The 16968-nt window shown below is 41.2% G+C and overlaps 1 protein-coding gene across 1 annotated transcript in view; it reads right to left on the minus strand.

Annotated features, from left to right (window-relative positions):
• DACH2 (dachshund family transcription factor 2) overlaps positions 1-16968 on the minus strand; it is a 433454-nt gene that overhangs the window by 55031 nt on the left and 361455 nt on the right. Inside the window, 2 exon segments of the mRNA XM_074278216.1 lie at positions 6023-6103; positions 8267-8399. Of these exon segments, the coding sequence (XP_074134317.1) occupies positions 6023-6103; positions 8267-8399 (214 nt within the window).

The raw sequence follows: 16968 nt of genomic DNA on the forward strand, positions 1-16968 counted from the left end.
AAATTTTGTCATCTCAAGTTATGACAGAGGCAGATCAGAGGTATGAAAAATGGTTGAATCGAAGGCAAAAATCGAACAAACAAAATCCACCACCATGAACGAAAGTCCAAGAAGGCATTTTGTTTTGTTTTGAAATAAGATAGTTTGCTTCTCTGGTTGGCCTAGACAGGAAATTGTCATAATCATTTATTATCTACCCCTGCTCAAGAACTTGACCTCACGGAATTGCCTTGTACAGGTTACAGACATCAAGTCAGGATGGCACTCAATCTACATTTTAAACTCCGTACTTTGATTTTCTGCCATCATTTTAAAATATGCATGATCGATGACCAAGTAGTGCAGCAGATCTTCCCTTAAATGTGGAGGAAGGGATGTGTTGGATAGCTTATCTTCTCTTTTGGTGCCTCCTTATCCAAAAGATGAAAATGGCGACCAAATGTCAAATGGTATCATCCCAACCTAACCTCCCAGATAGTGCTGGAGCCAGCAGCGGAGTCATACAAATATTCTGCAGGTGTGGGGAAAGAACGTCACACTTTACAGAACTTTCCGCATGGTGTGTCTAGCTCCCTCCCTTTGTTGCCTATTCCTCGTCATATCCCATCTGGATGTTTTCATTTTAATTGTTAGAAAAGTTCTCTCTGCAGAGAATTCATCCCCACATTGCATTTGCCATTTGCTGTTTCAGGTGCTGTGCACCTGTTTCTTCTGTCTTCCTCAAGCCCCTGTAAACAATCTAATTCTCTCTTGTCAAATGATTAATTTAAGTGGTAGGAAATCTTTTTTCTCTCCTAATGAAATGTTAGTAAAAAAAAAAAAATAATAAGGCCTGAAAAGGCGGATTCCATGTGGTCCCATTTCCTTCTATTCAATTTGGGATCAAGAAAAAGGATCAAGGATACTGAGAGAAAGCCCCACAAATGTGTACTTCATCTTCCTTTAAAGAGCCGAAATTCACTATAAAAACAACTTGTAAGGCCTTCCAGAATTCATATCCTTGTGTTCCAGGTAAGCGTCGTACCAGAATTAAGTTATCTGACAGCCAGATGGAACAATAGTTTCTAAATTACCCCCATGGTTCTAATCAGCGCCCCTTTAACAGCAGTCACAAGGGTGTAATGGACCCTGGAGCTTCCAGGGCTACCTCAAGTCAAATTCTGGAATAGCTGGAGAAAGTGTGGCTGAAATTGGAAATGACTGCACAGAACCCACATATCAGTATCAACTTGAAACTAAACTAAAATCCAAACCATCTAAAATGTCGGGTTCAAAACAAAAGGTATTGTGTCTTGAGATCACAAAATGACAAAAGCAGTCATGTGTTTAATGTACAACATAACGTAGTGGGAAAAACCAAATCGGAAGACTAGGGAGAAAATTTTGCTCTTAACATTTACCAGCTTTGTGACCTCAGGCAAGACATTTAAGGTGTCCAAGCCTCTGTTTCTTTATCTGTCAAAAGGGACCAGTGTCTGTATATCATAAGCTTTGTACACAGATCATAGGAGACAGTAACTCTTTCAGGGACAGGTCTAGTCCAGCTCACTCATTTGAGAGATGAGGAAAATACCCCTCCTTTACCACCCCCTCCCACGCACATAAACACCATAACAATTAGAAGTAAAATTCAAACTCAGGGTTCATGAAAGGACTTTATACGTTCAGTACCAATCTCTCATATGAGCTTCAGTCCCACATTAGCAACTGCCTACTGGGTATTTCAAATGGCCTGTATTAGGGACATTAGAAACTCAACACATCCAAAAAAGAGAACTCTGTATGTACTCTAGATATCTAATCAGTTGCTTAATCTGCTGTTTTTTACCTCCACAAAAGCTCTCCTACCTTATGCCCCGTCTCTCCTTCCATAGCCACCTCCTCACTTTAACTGCTCACTTGATTAAAGTTGAGTTTTCCCCACTGTTGCCTAGTTAAGCCTGGAGGTCCAGACAAGAAAATTTGCTTTGGGAGGCTAAGAAGGTGTCTGAGAATGGGATTTAGACTTCCGGACCCCAGCATGAAAGAAAGGAATGGCATATTCTTGGCAAGTGATGAGGTACACCTAACAAAGGCTGGTGAGAATGTACTCGCCAGGGGTCTTGCAAAACTAATTAAAAGGGCTTTAAACGAAAAAGAACAGGGGTGGGAGGAGAGCAGTGCGACTATGTACACATGTACACGCTGTTCAGTTAGACATCATAAAGAGTAACGGCAAAGGAGGAAAAAGAATAGACCTAAGAATAGACAACTCCTAAGGAAGAAGTTGCTAGTTAAACCACAGCTAAAACCTCCCTCTATAAATAATGACGCTTTAAGCAAAAAGCAAGAACTCAGAGTCCTAATGCAAGGAGGCAAATTTGAACTCACAACTATCACTGAGATCTTGGGCGATGTAAAACTTACAACCGTAATGGGGTATATACTTTAAACAAGAGAATCGGGAACGTGAAGGCATTCTATAACATGAAGGTATGGTTGAGCGGTGAGCATGGTAGGGATTGCTTGGACTTGCATCTGTGGAAGCAAAAGATGGGTGTAAAATTGTGCCACAGACTTATCACAGTAGAATTGAGTCCCGCTATTCAGAATGAACTGGCAAGGAAAGCCAGGGATGATAGAAAGGAGTCGCTGGCTTTATTTCTTTCGGCTCTTTTAGGAGAGTAAGGACTATCAAAGAAGGAATAGGAGCCGCAGCTTGGGTCAGATAGGATGATGACACACAACAGAGACAAGGTTGAGCTGGCTGCTCAATTCCTCTTCTGCTTCCTCCACCAAAGAAGATGAATTGACTACATGATGAAAGCAAATGAACAAAAAAAAAGGGGTGGGAAAGACTTGATGGCCACAGTGAGATGTTAGGAATGCAGCTAATAGTCTGTGATGTCTCCCAGTCATCTGGCTTGGATGAGCGCCATCAACTGGTAGTGCGAGAAGAGTCAGACCTAGCAATATTTCAAAGATTGTAGAAATTGAAGAGGTAGCAGATGATTAGAGAAGGACAAAGGTAGGAGTTAGGTTCCCCCTCCAAAAAAAAGGGGGAAAGAAGGAAGTTTGCAGACTACTGGTTGGTGAGTTTTGCTTTGCTTTCTGGGAACATTTCAATCATCATTGAGGAGAGGGTTAGGGAACACCAAGTAGAGAAGACAGTTTGATCATTAAAAGTTGCTATGGCTTTATCACAGACAGATCAAACCTATTTCCTTTTCCAAAAGGGGAACCAAGCCAGCAAAAGAGGGGAACGTTGGAAGTGACCCCAGTGTTAGGAAGGCATTTCATAAAATATCTCATGCTACTCTTCTGGAAAATATGGAGAGGTATAGATCGGAATGAGAGTGCTATTACATGGATTAAGAAATGACTAAATGGGGGCACTCATTACTGGCTCCATGTCAACTTGGCAGGAGGTCTGCAGTGTAGTGCCCCAGTGATCTGTGCTTAGTCCTGTGCTGTCTTGACATCTGTATCAATACTACGGACAAACGCCTCGATGGAATGTCTGTGACATCCACAGATGACAGTGAGCTGGATGGCTTCACTACCACAAGCTGACGGAGTTAGGACCTGGAAAGATTCTACCTGGCAAGAGCCTTAGGCTGAATCTATGAAGATGAAATTCAACAAGGGTAAATGATAAGTCTTCTACTTGGGTTAAAAAAGTCAACTTCAAAAGTACAAGCTGGAGGAAGACGCAGCTGACCTTAAAAAGATCAGGGAATGGCCCAGAAATTCAGGATGACTACAGTGTAATATTAGGTTGCTTTAAGAGAGGCCTTTATGCCTACATGGGATGAGATGGGTAGGCTGAGGTCCATCTCCTCTGCAATGAACCATGTCCAGCACCTTCTCCTTGTCGTGCTGTCTAGCTCCAAAAGAGGTAAAAAAACAGCTGCTTTCCCTGCTCGTTCCTACCATCAAATACCACGGAAAACCACAAACCGATGCCTTGAGATGGCTTACTGGATGTGGTAGCCAAAATGGCTGTCTCGAACCCTCTAGCAGACATAGACTATGTACCAATCGTCCCAGACTCCATTGCTGATGGGAAACTCCCTAGATTGGGAAGTCTATCACCCTGATTGTCACACAGTTTTACAGGGACTATTCATACCTCCCGGAATTTTCTCATTGTCTGAAAATGTCGAGGTACCAACAAAACCGGTGTTTTTATAGCTTGCAGAGCTATAAATCATTTTTAAAATCATGATGATATTACTCAAAGCAGATGTGAAAACAGATGTTTGCCACAGTCGTATAAACTGCTTACTTGTCATACTTAATAAATGTTGATACTCCTACTTCTAACTATATTCCCTTTTAATAACTAAAACTGTATTTGAGGAGAATATCTTTTGTCTCAATAAACAAAATGAAACTGGTACAACTTGGCATAGGAAATGCCATTTGCAGAAAAGCTTTTTACTCTGTCCATAATAAAGTAAGGCTCAACATGCTACCCTGTATATTAACGTCCTCACCAGGATGTAAAGATGGGACTGACCTATTTGATTGAAATGGGCAAACTGTGCTGTGCCACAGCAAGAGATCTTGAAATGCCAGTACACACCACTGGGCATCTTATTAAAATCAGCTGCCATACGTCAGTCCTAGCGCTCCAGCTGATTGTTCCTAAGAGTCACCAATGAGTACCTCAGAAAAACAGTCCAAATCCTAGATTTAACCCTCCTGGCTCATGTATCCACAATGAAGAAGCCTGCGTCTCCTTGACATCCTGGGACCACCTCCAGAAAAACTGCTTTGATAGTCAGACTATCCTTCAAGAGACCACGGCTAGGTACAAAAAACTGCTCTCAGAAAACACAATTTCTTCAGGTCATAGATGCAGAGTTACATCCTGAACTCAAATCGGATTGCCGCGTTGAGTACAGGCAATCCAATTTGAGTTCAGGATGTACTACAGGTCGTTCCCTTACAATGAATCGAATGCAAGCACTGAATATACTCCACCTAGAATGAGAGACAGACAACCACTCGGAAATAAATCATTTGCATCTTGGAGCCCCATCAGGAATAGCCTTTCAATGTCTGGCTGAAAAAAAAAAGACTTAACATGTGGCAAAGAAATCAACCATGGATCAATGAAATGAAAACCATACATTATTCCAAATCCAAACTAAAATGCTCATCCATATCATTAGTAAGCAGTAGTGCAGTAAGTCAAATCCAGGGAGGACTTTCCAATTCCTGTTGATCCTTGAACTCAAGGCCGAGAATGTGTGAAGCCCAGGTGCAACAGCTATCCTAAGATGAGGGAAGAGCTGCCTGGGCTGATGTGCCAAAAGGCCATCGAATCAGCTTGGGAGATGGTAACAGAGCACTTGGTAGTTGACGTTCATTAGCCGGGAATCAGGGCTCTCTGAGGTGACCCATCCAGGTATGGGGAGATTTCCCTTTGTTCCAGCGGTCTGGGGATTAGGGGTGGATTTGGATTCGGCGACCATGGCAGTAATGGTGTGTGGTTGGTAAGCACACATCTGTGAAGGGGGCACGGGACAGAGGGCACAGAAGGCAAAAGTGCTTACAAAAGCAGGAGCAAGGCCAAGAGCATTTGCCAAAGGTTTCCATGGAAAGACTCGATGGATGTATTTGCTTAGTGACCTTTACACACAACCACAGGGGAAAAAACAGGCTTTGCATTCATTCCCAAGAACTTAGCTATTTTAGGAACCAATCTCAGTGCCTTTGTACACGTAAACAAGATCAACATCATGTAGCATCCATTAAATAAGAAGTGGGTCCAATAGTCCCTTATGTTCCTACTGACAAAAAGGTGAGCCTTTTCAGCTTGAGGACAGAGGGATTTCAGGCTTCCTCTCTCTAATTCATAAGCTAAGAAATACAAGTTATTTTCATGAACACATTATGGCCAGGCCCAAGATAGGCCTAAAGCTAAAAGGACTCTTCATTAGTGGTCACAAAACTGAGAATATAATGCCACAGAGAGTATCGGCTGAGAGTATAGTCTTGTGATGTATAGACCACAAAGAAAGGCAAGGCTTACCTTTCTCCTTCTGGTGCTTTTTTGGATTCGATCCATTATCTTGATCGGTGAACTCTCCCTCTCTATTGGCAGACATCAGAACTACAGAGAAGAGAGAGTGCTAAGTGATACGGGAAAAAAAAATTAAACTGAAAGACAAAGGAAACTCACAAATGATTAAAGGATTCTCTTTGTGTTAGCATGGTATTTAGTGTTCCATTTCATTCCAAGCTAATTCTACTCAACAACCATTCATTATTAAATGCCTGCTGGGTGTGAAAGAGTCAACACGGTACAGAGAAACTAGAGGAATCAGTCACCTCGGGTCCACCCCGACTGTGTGACCTAAAAGGGAATTGGAGGGAATTGCATTATAGAATTGCAGAAGGGTACTAGGTGTATATATAAATCATGCATGTACGTAATACATTTCTATCATAAATGGGATATTTTCTTCTTTTCATTTAGTTTTATCTCAAACTTAACTTTAAATAAAATGGGCGTGGTCTGCACAACTGCAGGTCTCTATTATGTACAACTTTGGTGCTTCTTCCTAAATATTTACTAATTCAAAGTTTTCCTACTTGTCAACTGTTTCTTCTGAAGATACCTCATTGGATATTTTTTCTTTGCTTTCTTTTTCTATTTGACTTCCCCACTTCCCCAGCTCCTATGGGGAACAAATATACAGTGTCAGGCAAAACAAATTCCCCCATTGGTCGTGTCTAAAAATGAATGTCTTATTTTATCCATCTATTTTCTAGAAGTCCTTATGAAAAGTGAGCTATTTTAAACTCTGGCTCTATTAAATGCTAACTTACACTCCTATTGGCTTTATAAATAACTCTCAGTGGACATGAGATATATCCAGATTTATGGTCAACAAGTCAAACACTTGTGTTGTTGAATAAACACTGAACATTCAGGGGGGGAGAAGTAAAAAGAACTGTGATTTTAGGGTATCTTCTTTCTTTGCTCTCCATTTAGCTGAAATGTCCGTTCTCTGCAGTTAGAAGTTTCACAGATAATTGAACTAGTACTTTGATTTAAAAGTCTAAGAAATCCCTTCTGTCATTACTCTCAAACATTTGTTTGAACAAGTGGGAAATATTTATAGGAGATATTATATCTGGGGTCTGATGAGAGAGAGAGAGAGAGAGAGAGAGAGAGAGAGAGAGAGAGAGAGAGAGAGAGAGAGAGAGAGAGACAGAGAGAGGGAGAGAGAGGGAGAAAAGGAAACGTCTCATTTGCTCTCTGGGCAGTCAGTAGAGTTCTTCTTGGACAATCAGTCTCCAACAGGTAGCCAACGAGATAATCCTATGCTTAATTTCAGATTCAGAGACTACCAGAACCTTGGGCTGTACCCCAATTCTGAGGATCCAGTTTTTTATCCTATCCATACCCTTAGGGGGGAGGTTGGTGAGGTTACAGCCATGAACCACAGATACTTAGGGCCTTTGCAAGGGTTAGACTCGTCACCTTCATCTCATTGGTGGCAATCCCTGAGAAGCCTTAAAAACCTGAAGAGGTGAGCCCAGTGAGCACTCATACCTGGCTTTTGCAGTTCACTGGGAAGTGGAGGTGTCTGTTTCAGTGGGGGGGCAAAAATCCTGTACTGGATTTAATGGAGAGAGTGGATGTGACTTCCCCAAAGATCTCAAGTACTAGGACTTGTACCAGAGGTCCTTTTCCCTTTCCCATGGTGGGATCATAAAGGCATAGTCCCTTCTGAGGGTAAGGCATTGGGTGACAATCCTTCCCAGCTCTATTGTTCTCCAAGTCTTATATGCGAGATGGTATTTTGCTACTCCAGCAGCTCAATGCATCTCCAGATGGTAAGCAATTTTCTTCCCACACCTGGGTAGGCTCAGGCAGCCTGAGACCAGGAATAAGGGAAGGAAAAAGCCCATAGAGAAGCAGTTTAGCCGTGCTCCTTGTATGAAATACAGACCATGGAGGGAGAATCCTGATGGCGATAACAAAACTAGCTGCAGCGAAAGGATTCATTTAGGAATTAGGAAAGAAGCTACTGCATTTGTAGCCAATCATAAAGATCTGCGTTACTCCCATCGGCTCGTTTTCTGGTCATCGGCTCCTTAAGAGCCCTTTGATTTTCTACTTCTATTTTGGGGCAGGGCATCTGCCATGCCTATACTGAGAGATTAAAGAATACAGATGCCTCCGCAGCCCTCACCCCGCTATTGGCCTATTTTCAAGGAGAATATTGAGCTGGGTGTTGGGGAACAAGGAGGAAGAGATACTCACCAAATCTCTCCGGGGTGTGGTCCATCTGAGAAGGAGAGCTGGACATGCTGCTGTGATGAGAAGATTCAAGGCTGACAGGGCGAAGGCCCTCATCCAAAGAAGGAGCAGGGGAAGGGCTCTCCTGAATCCTCTCCTTTAAACCAAAAGAGAAATAGTTTCTACATGAGGAGGAACATTCGAGCTTTACTTCTGAAGGACCGAGTCAAGTAAGACACTTGGAAGAGTCAAGTAAGACACTTGGAACGACGGGTGCCTTCGTCAGCCTAACCTTTCTGAGGTCCGTGTCTACAGGTGAGAAACGCTTGGCCTTTGTGGCATACACTTAAGTGAAGCAGACTACCGTTCTCGTGCATGAATTCATGTACAAGTGTATCAAGCAGATTTTGTAATCGTCACAAATTAGAAAGTTTTCTATCTCTGTGCTATACATAAACCTTTTCAAAACAAGATATTCAGAGTGGATGTTAATCTTGTAGGTTTCTACCAGTTTAAGTGAGTCCCTTTAAAGCTTATTAACTCTAAGGAATGACTAAGTAAAAATGGATTTTTCCCTGATGTGAAGATGTGCTTGGATAGGTCCAGAACCTACAACGATTTCTGGTCCATGGTGGTAACTTCTGCATAAAAAAGACGAAGGGAGGTCCAGATGGAAGGAGCTTGGCCCGCCTATCCAATATCAGGGACTGATTTTTGGACCTAAGATATTACAAACTATACCTGGGCATTTATCACAAGGGTGTGAGGAGTTACTAGATACAGGCCAGGGCAGGTCCTAGCAATGAGACGAGCACAAAACTGAAGGTGAAACATGGGCCAAAAGGAGACAAAACGAGCCCTTTTTGTAAATGACACGGTGGCATAATAACAACGAATATTTATATAGTGCCTTCTACTCACCAGGCACTGTGCTGAGCACATTATAATTATCTCACTTGGTTCTCACAACCCTGGGAAATGTTAGAATTATCCCCATTCTACATCTGAGGAAGCTGAAGTAAATAGAGTAAATGACTTGCTCAGAGACACAAAGCCAGTAGTAAATGATAAGGGTCTTCCCAATTCCAGGGCTGTTGTTCTACCTACTGTGCCACCTAGGTAACGGTAAGCGTACTCAGAAAACTCCAGAGTCAGTGAAGAAAGTAACTGAGACAATTTATGCCTGTAGCAAAGTTGACTTAAAAAAAAAAGGCTATAAAAATAAACTCAACACAGCAGCATATACTGAAAAAAAGGGAAGAAATGATAAAAGAGAAATTCCATTCAAAATAAATACTGAATATATCAAACAGTTAAGAGTTAACCTGCCAAGACACACACACACACACAGAGGATTCATATAAAGCTAACTACAAAATACTCCTGACAGAAATAAAGGGAGACAAATAATTGGAGAGATTGCTTGGCCTTTTTCACATTAATTTTTCAAAGGCTGCACAAACAATTTGAAAATCCCCTGGGAAGAGTGTATTTGTCTGATGTAGATGCATAATATTGAAAAGCTGATATTTTATACGTATAGCCACCATTTTGCCGATAATACTTCCTCGTCATAACCATGTACATATTTCTTACGTATCTTTTAAGTCTCAATTAGTATGTTCTATAATCGTCTGGTATTTAATTAACACTAAATAACTTTAATGAAACGAATAGCAGCCAATGAATAGAAATAGCTATAGCTCTGTATGCTGATTTAAAAGCAGCTGATCATTTTACCAGTTTCTTGTATTTTAAGAGGCATGAAGTTACTACTGGGCCCCTATTAGAGGGTTTTGTGATCTCTGCTCTTTACTTTGGAAATTTCAGCCAATATGCAGCACTAACTCCATCTAACTGTGAGGAAAGAAAGGTCAAAAGAACGGGGAAAACAAGAACAGACGGGAGGTCTGGGATGATTTAGAATGCCAAGCCTTGCCAGGCCTCTGGTTTCCTTAAAAAATTATTTTGTAGTTTCCTTAAAAAATTATTTCTTCAATTGGACAGTTCAAAAATCCTACTTTCTGTCATTTGTCTCCTAAGTCGTTGTGTATCACGGGGGCTGGGGTGTATACAGATATATTCCAGAAGGCCTTCGGTGGCTGTGGGCCAAAACTGAAGCATAAAGTACCAAACATTCATCATTCAATTCTGAATTAAAAAATCAGAAATTTGCTGGGAAAATGCATGATTTACTGAACTGCATTTCTGTGCCATGTCAATTTAAATGGATGGACTGGGACACAGCTTGCCAGAAGTTCACTAAAAAGCAGAAGTGAACCAACCATATTACACATTCAGTAATATTTGCCACCCTTTGATGGCAAATATTGGAATGATTCAGAAGTTGATAATGTGAAAAAGGAAAGAGCTGCAGCTGACAAGATCAGCTTTTGCTCATTCTGCCTGATGTTCGATCAGATCTCCAATCTAAATAAAGTTGTAGGAAAGACAGAGTCCCCTAGTCAAAATGGTGCTCAGAGTAATGCAAATAGGTCATGATGCCAGAATATGGTGATTCCAGAACTCTGGCATCTTGAAATGACTGAATAATCTCAAAATACATCCTTTATTCTGAAACCTGCCCTGTGCCATTTTCAACAGCTCATTCTCATGTGACGTGATGAACAAACTTTGGCAAAACAATCGATGGTGTAGTGATTAGGAGTGACGGCCAGATTTTCGGTGGAGCATTTCTTTCTGCATGATGGTTTTGCATCCGGCATTTTCCCGATTTCAGAGGGCTACGGCTTCTCTTACAGCTGGAGCATCTTCTCAACATGCAAACTGCTTTCACCAAGACCAGTCTCGTCACTGACTGAGAAACTGCCTATTTCCAAGCAGCCTTGTGACTCAGTGAGGCTGAGCTTCTCCTAACATAATGTAGAGCCGCACGGCCAGCTTGTTCCTTACAAGTAAACAGATCCATTTTTCAGTCCTGTAATCAGTATGCATCTAGTTAGCTACTTAACAGCAATGTGCCTCGCTTCATTAGGTAGCTACTGTGGTGGCTCAGCCTAGTTAAAATTTCACAGCAAGTTAATCTGTTTTATTACAAATGAGAACACAAGTGATAATATCCTCACCATTTGCCAAACACAGGGTTAACAGTATTTGTAACAAATCAATGAGGCCATTGAAATAGGAAAATTGCAAATGAACCCCCCTCCCCCGATTTTTTACACATTGATGACTTCATTTGTCATTTATAAATTTTACAATCCTGTTCCTGTTAATATCCTTGAGGTTGGTGGGGCTTTTTTTTTTTTTTTATATATCTCTGCATTAAAGAGCTCACTGTTCCATCCAAAGCAATTCAGCCCAGTTTTCCACAGATGTGCTTAGAGGAGAAGGGCAGGGCTACTCGGAAACATATCTTCCCTGTTATCTGTCCCCAGCGTCTTTTCCCTGTGATTCTTAAAAGTCCTCTCTCAGCTGAGAGTTTGCCATTGATCTAAAAGTGCACTTATAAAAAAAAAGATTTTGAAAGTTCGAAATCTTACATTTTTGTTTGTGTACTCTATCTTGTCTTGCACCTTTCTAGTGATGTGCCCACAGATGTTCAGAAAAATGCTGGGGATTAAATCCCTTTGAAGAATTATCTAGTTTTGGAGCACATATGTTATGACAAAGCACAGTATTAGGAAATTTTCGTCCGATTCTCTCTCTAAGCTGATGGAACTGAAGTTATCAATTCTGCCCATTTTGAAGTATGCCTTTGCATTCCCCCCATACACTTTTTCAACAGGGTACATGCAAAGCCCTAAAATGGCAGTACGAGGTCCATGACAAAATTGTACATATGTATACAGTCGTTTTAATAACTGCCTGAATGGTGATCTCAACTCTCCTATGATGTGATATTGATTCTTATCAAACATTTAGTGGGCAAGATGACAGCTTATCTTTTTTTCTCTTTTATTTAATTTCAAATCAACTGCTACAATAATTCTTCCCAAATGTTAATCTATTAATGAGTTCCTAAAGGATTTAATGGCATTTCACTGCTGATGAGTTGGTTTTGGAAGTTTGTCTGAACGCTAGATATTCTATTCATACATTTATCTTGATATTTCATATTTAATTGATGGGCTCCTTCTGTGCTGTCACCAGGGCTCTGTAGAAGCAAAGAGGCTTGGAATTCAACAGACCTTGATAATAAAACTAGTGACAGGCAGAAAGGATCTTTGCTGGCCTTTATTTGCTCCTGGGCAGAAATCAAAGGCTAAAATTGGCAGCACTGCAAACAGCCAAAAACGGTGCTATAACTAGCAACAGTATCTAACGTTAAGAACCATTCCCCTGTACATAACCAGTGAGAAGGCAGGAGAAATCTATAAAAGACCAGATGGAAACGTGCTCCTGATCACTAATGGTAAGAGAAGCACTCGCTATAACTCCTCAGATCATGCAGATTGCCAAAGATGAAAAAAAAAACCAAAATCAAGGGCACACTAAGTGTTAGATGAGCTATTAGAAGACATGCATATTTTTGGTGGACTCATGAAATGATCCAACCATTCTGGGTTTCATTTTAAAATAAGAGCAAAGCAGTTAAACTACCTACATACTACCCTTGCACCCAGCAACCCCATTAACAAACCCATCCAAGCGAGGAATCCCAAGACAAAGGATGACTTTCTACCAAAATATTCCTGGTAGCACTCTTTCCAGTAACAAAGAACTGGACACAAGGTGCATCCGTGTGCACTGATGGGGAAATGGCAGAAATTGTTATCTATGAACATAAAATATTATTACAGTGTAAGGTCAGAAATGATTGATGGAAAAAATTCAGATACAGATGAGAATAATTGCACCAATGGATGTAGAAATAAGTGTTTTAAAAGCCAAGCAGAGACATTTTTGGTATTTGATCCTGTTTAGAGGAAATCAAAGGGAAAACAATCCTTTTAGAAGGATTACACAGAATTTTAAATGTCTGCTTAAGGTCCTCAAACACCCCAAACCAAAAAACGGTTGTTTAAATAAAAACAAAAAGCAAAACTTTCCTAATTAGTTAACCAAAGACAGTCTTTTGAGAAATCTTGAGAAAGAAGCTAACATTTAAAAGGCTCCTCATGTCATCCAAAGTTGAGGAAGCACTGCTTTATCCGATATTAAGTGACAGAGAGATGTCCTTTCCAAGGACCGTGTCAACCCTACCCTAGCAAATGATGCCCATAAATACAGTTTAAGAATGGCATCTGATTGGTGATTGTTCCAATTCTATCAGTGGAGACAGGGACCAACCTTGGTTGGTAAGGTAACAAGGAGTTCGTTCCATCATCTCTCCCGTATTTGTCTTGCTTTGGAATGAGAAAGAACACCAACAAATGGGAGGATATCAACAGAGTTAAACAGAAAAACGTATGGTTCCAAGACTGTTATGGGCTTAGATCTTTGCCATGGAAACCCCCCCCCCAATTCATCTTAAATGAATGCTTTATTAGGTAATCATGGTGTTGTATTTTTCCAAAAGCCCTTATGAGAAGATTCAACTAATGATTTTTTTCAATGAATTTGAATGATCACAAAACCTCCTCTCTGTGTGTTGACTAATTTTGAATACCAGATGTTCCCATGCTAATGCCGCTGCCTTGTGACCATCTCCTATCAATTCATTAATTGCCAGCTGCTCGGCCAAACAAAAACCACAGCTAATCAGATGGCATTGGGAAAAAGCCAAAGAACAGCTTCCCACTTTGGTCTTTCTAAATTAGTAATCAGAGGGAAGAGCATGACAGCTTTCATCTCGACATTACAAAATTGCCCATGATCGAATAAACAATATGAAAATAACTACCGGGGACTAGGCTGTCACGTAGTGGGGCACCCTTAGCTCGTCCTGCCCTTTCATAGTGCAACGCCGGCAATATAATCAAAGGATGAATGGTGTTCTGTAGGCCCAATGCCGAGTGCAACATTAGATTCACTTCTTGCAGTTACTTGAGTCATTAACTATTGATGCTAGTAGTTGCGCCAGAACCCCAAGTTACTATGTGCTGGGCCTAATGATATTCCCAGACTCGCTATTTGGAAAAAGCAGAGGCCTGCAATTTGTCATGTCTTCTCCACCTAATTCAATATCGCCCATTAACATTTGGAAAGCATTAACAACATAAAGTATAACGTCCAATTCATTGAACCAACAAGTATTTACTGAGCCTCCGCTGTGTGCCTGGCATTGGAGGGGTGGGGGTGTGAAGGACCATAAGACACAGTCCGTCCCTTCCCGGGATGTTTTTTGGTAAAGTGCAGATGCCCATAGTCCATATTAAAGACTCCATTCAAACATCTAACGGCCATATTCAAATCACCATCAGATCATCTCCTATATTTCAATCAAGACCTGTGCCAAGGTTTTCTCCTGTGCCAAGGGTCATTGGAACATCCTTTATGGATGCTTAGGTGTCCTCTACACGGAGGAGGCCAGTAGCCCGAGTTGCATTCTGCCCTGGCACCAGCCCGGTTCCGCAGTAACTGCTGCTGACCCAGGCCAGCTCTACGCTGCAGTACCAAGGCTGAGTTCCTGCATGATCCCTCTAGCGCCGGCAACAACCAAACTCCCAAATCTCTTCAGGGTGTCTTCTATCTCATTTCATTGTTTATGAAAAACTGGAAAGATGCTAGGAGACTACTCTTTCTAGGGATGGAGAAAAAGACAGAGAGAAAACTGGAATGAATGACATAGCATATACAAGATTAAGATTGGGAAAATGAAGGCAACTGCAGTAGATGAGAGTTGAGACAGTGCTGAGATTAAGTCAGGAAAATCCAGGCTCAAACCCACTCGTTGACACCAAGATAAGTCACTTAACGTCTCTCTGTCTCGTAGATCGGGTCAAAGGTAAGGGGCAATGAAGACATGTTGACAAAAGGACATGTCGGCCTTTGGGAACACAAGATGATCCCAATCCAGGGCCCGTCATTCCAGGTAATCTGGCACTGCCTGTGGTATCTCCATTCACAGGAGAAGGTCCTGGAAAACTGGCACGCTCTCTCCCTCGCTCTGTGTATCGTATGTGCACGCTTGCACACCCTCACTACCCCCCTCAGAACTGGAGGAATTCTCAAATGCATGAGATTATGGAATGCTCTTCCACACAGCTGATTTTCTCAGTGGGACTGTTCTGAATCTAACTGAGCTCAGTTGTCAAATAATAAAAGAATAAATAGCACAGGGTCATTTCTTCAGGCTAGCCCAGGTATAGAAATCTCAGAGACCTACATGTCCCGAGGAGCTGTGGCTGAGGGGACAAACAGATGAGCAAAGTTCTCTAAAAAGTAATGGGAGTGTTCTACTCACAGATGGCTAAGATGGCCAGCTCGACACCTCCTACAAGCACTGTGGCTCATTAATTCCTGTCACCCAAAGGTTTTGTTCATTAGGGAACTCCTTCCCAGACACAAATCTATTTGTTTATGGGCAAAGAAAACCTAGAACTAGGCTCAACTTTCTCCCTATTGACCATGAAAAAACAGAAAAGGAGCTTCTCAGTTTGTGCCAGAGAGAAAAGAGTGTTGGACTCGGTCACAAAAGCCTATCCCGCCTCTAAGCCCATCTCTGATGCCGACCACTTAGGATACTTCGTTTCTTTTGTTTTTTGTTTTTAAAATTTATTTTAATAGTTTTTATTTACCAGATATATGCATGGCTGATTTTACAACATTGACAATTGCCAAACCTTTTGTTCCAATTTTTCCCCTCCTTCCCCCCACCCCCTCCCCCAGATGGCAGGTTGACCAATACGTGTTAAATATGTTAAAGTATAAATTAAACACAATATATGGATACATGTCAAAAAAGTTGTTTTGCTGAACAAGAAGAATCGGACTTTGAAATAGTGTACAATCAGACTGTGAAGGAGATCAGAAATGCAGGCAGACAAAATTAGAGGGATTGGGAATTCTATGTAGTGGTTCATAGTCATCTCCCAGAGTTCTTTCTCTGAGTGTAGCTGGTTCAGTTCTTTACTGCTCTATTGGAACTGATTTGGTTCATCTCATTGTTGGAGAGGGCCACGTCCATCAGCATACATCCTCATACAGTACTGTTGTTGAAGTATATAATGATCTTCTGGTCCTGCTTATTTCACTCAGCATCAGTTCATCTAAGTCTCTCCAGGCCTTTCTGAAATCATCCTGCTGGTCATTTCTTACAGAACAATAATATTCCATAACATTTATATACCACAATTTATTCAGCCATTCTCCAATGGATGGGCATCCACTCAGTTTCCAGTTTCTGGCCACCACAAAGAGGGCTGCCACAAACACTCTTGCACATACAGCTCCCTTTCGCTTCTTTAAGATTTCTTTGGGATATAAGCCCACTAGTAGCACTGCTGGATCAAAGGGTATGCACAGTTTGATAACTTTTTAAGCATAATTACAAATTGCTCTCCAGAATGGCTGGATGTATTCACAATTCCACCAACAATGCATCAGTGTCCCTGTTTTCCCACATCCCCTCCAACATTCAGCATCATTTTTTCCTGTCATCTTAGCCAATCTGAGAGGTTTGTAGTGATATCTCAGAGTTGTCTTAATTTGCATTTCTCTGATTAATAATGACTTGGAGCATCTTTTCAAAAAGCTAGAAATAGTTTCAATTTCTTCATCTAAGAATTATCTGTTCATATTTTTGACCATTTGTCAATTGGAGAATGGGATGCCTCATTTCTAATGGTTACTATTCAGTCCTAGAAAGAAAAGGCTAATAT

The sequence above is a fragment of the Sminthopsis crassicaudata genome, chromosome X (assembly GCF_048593235.1).
Source record: "Sminthopsis crassicaudata isolate SCR6 chromosome X, ASM4859323v1, whole genome shotgun sequence".
In the NCBI taxonomy this organism is placed as follows: Eukaryota; Metazoa; Chordata; class Mammalia; order Dasyuromorphia; family Dasyuridae; genus Sminthopsis; species Sminthopsis crassicaudata.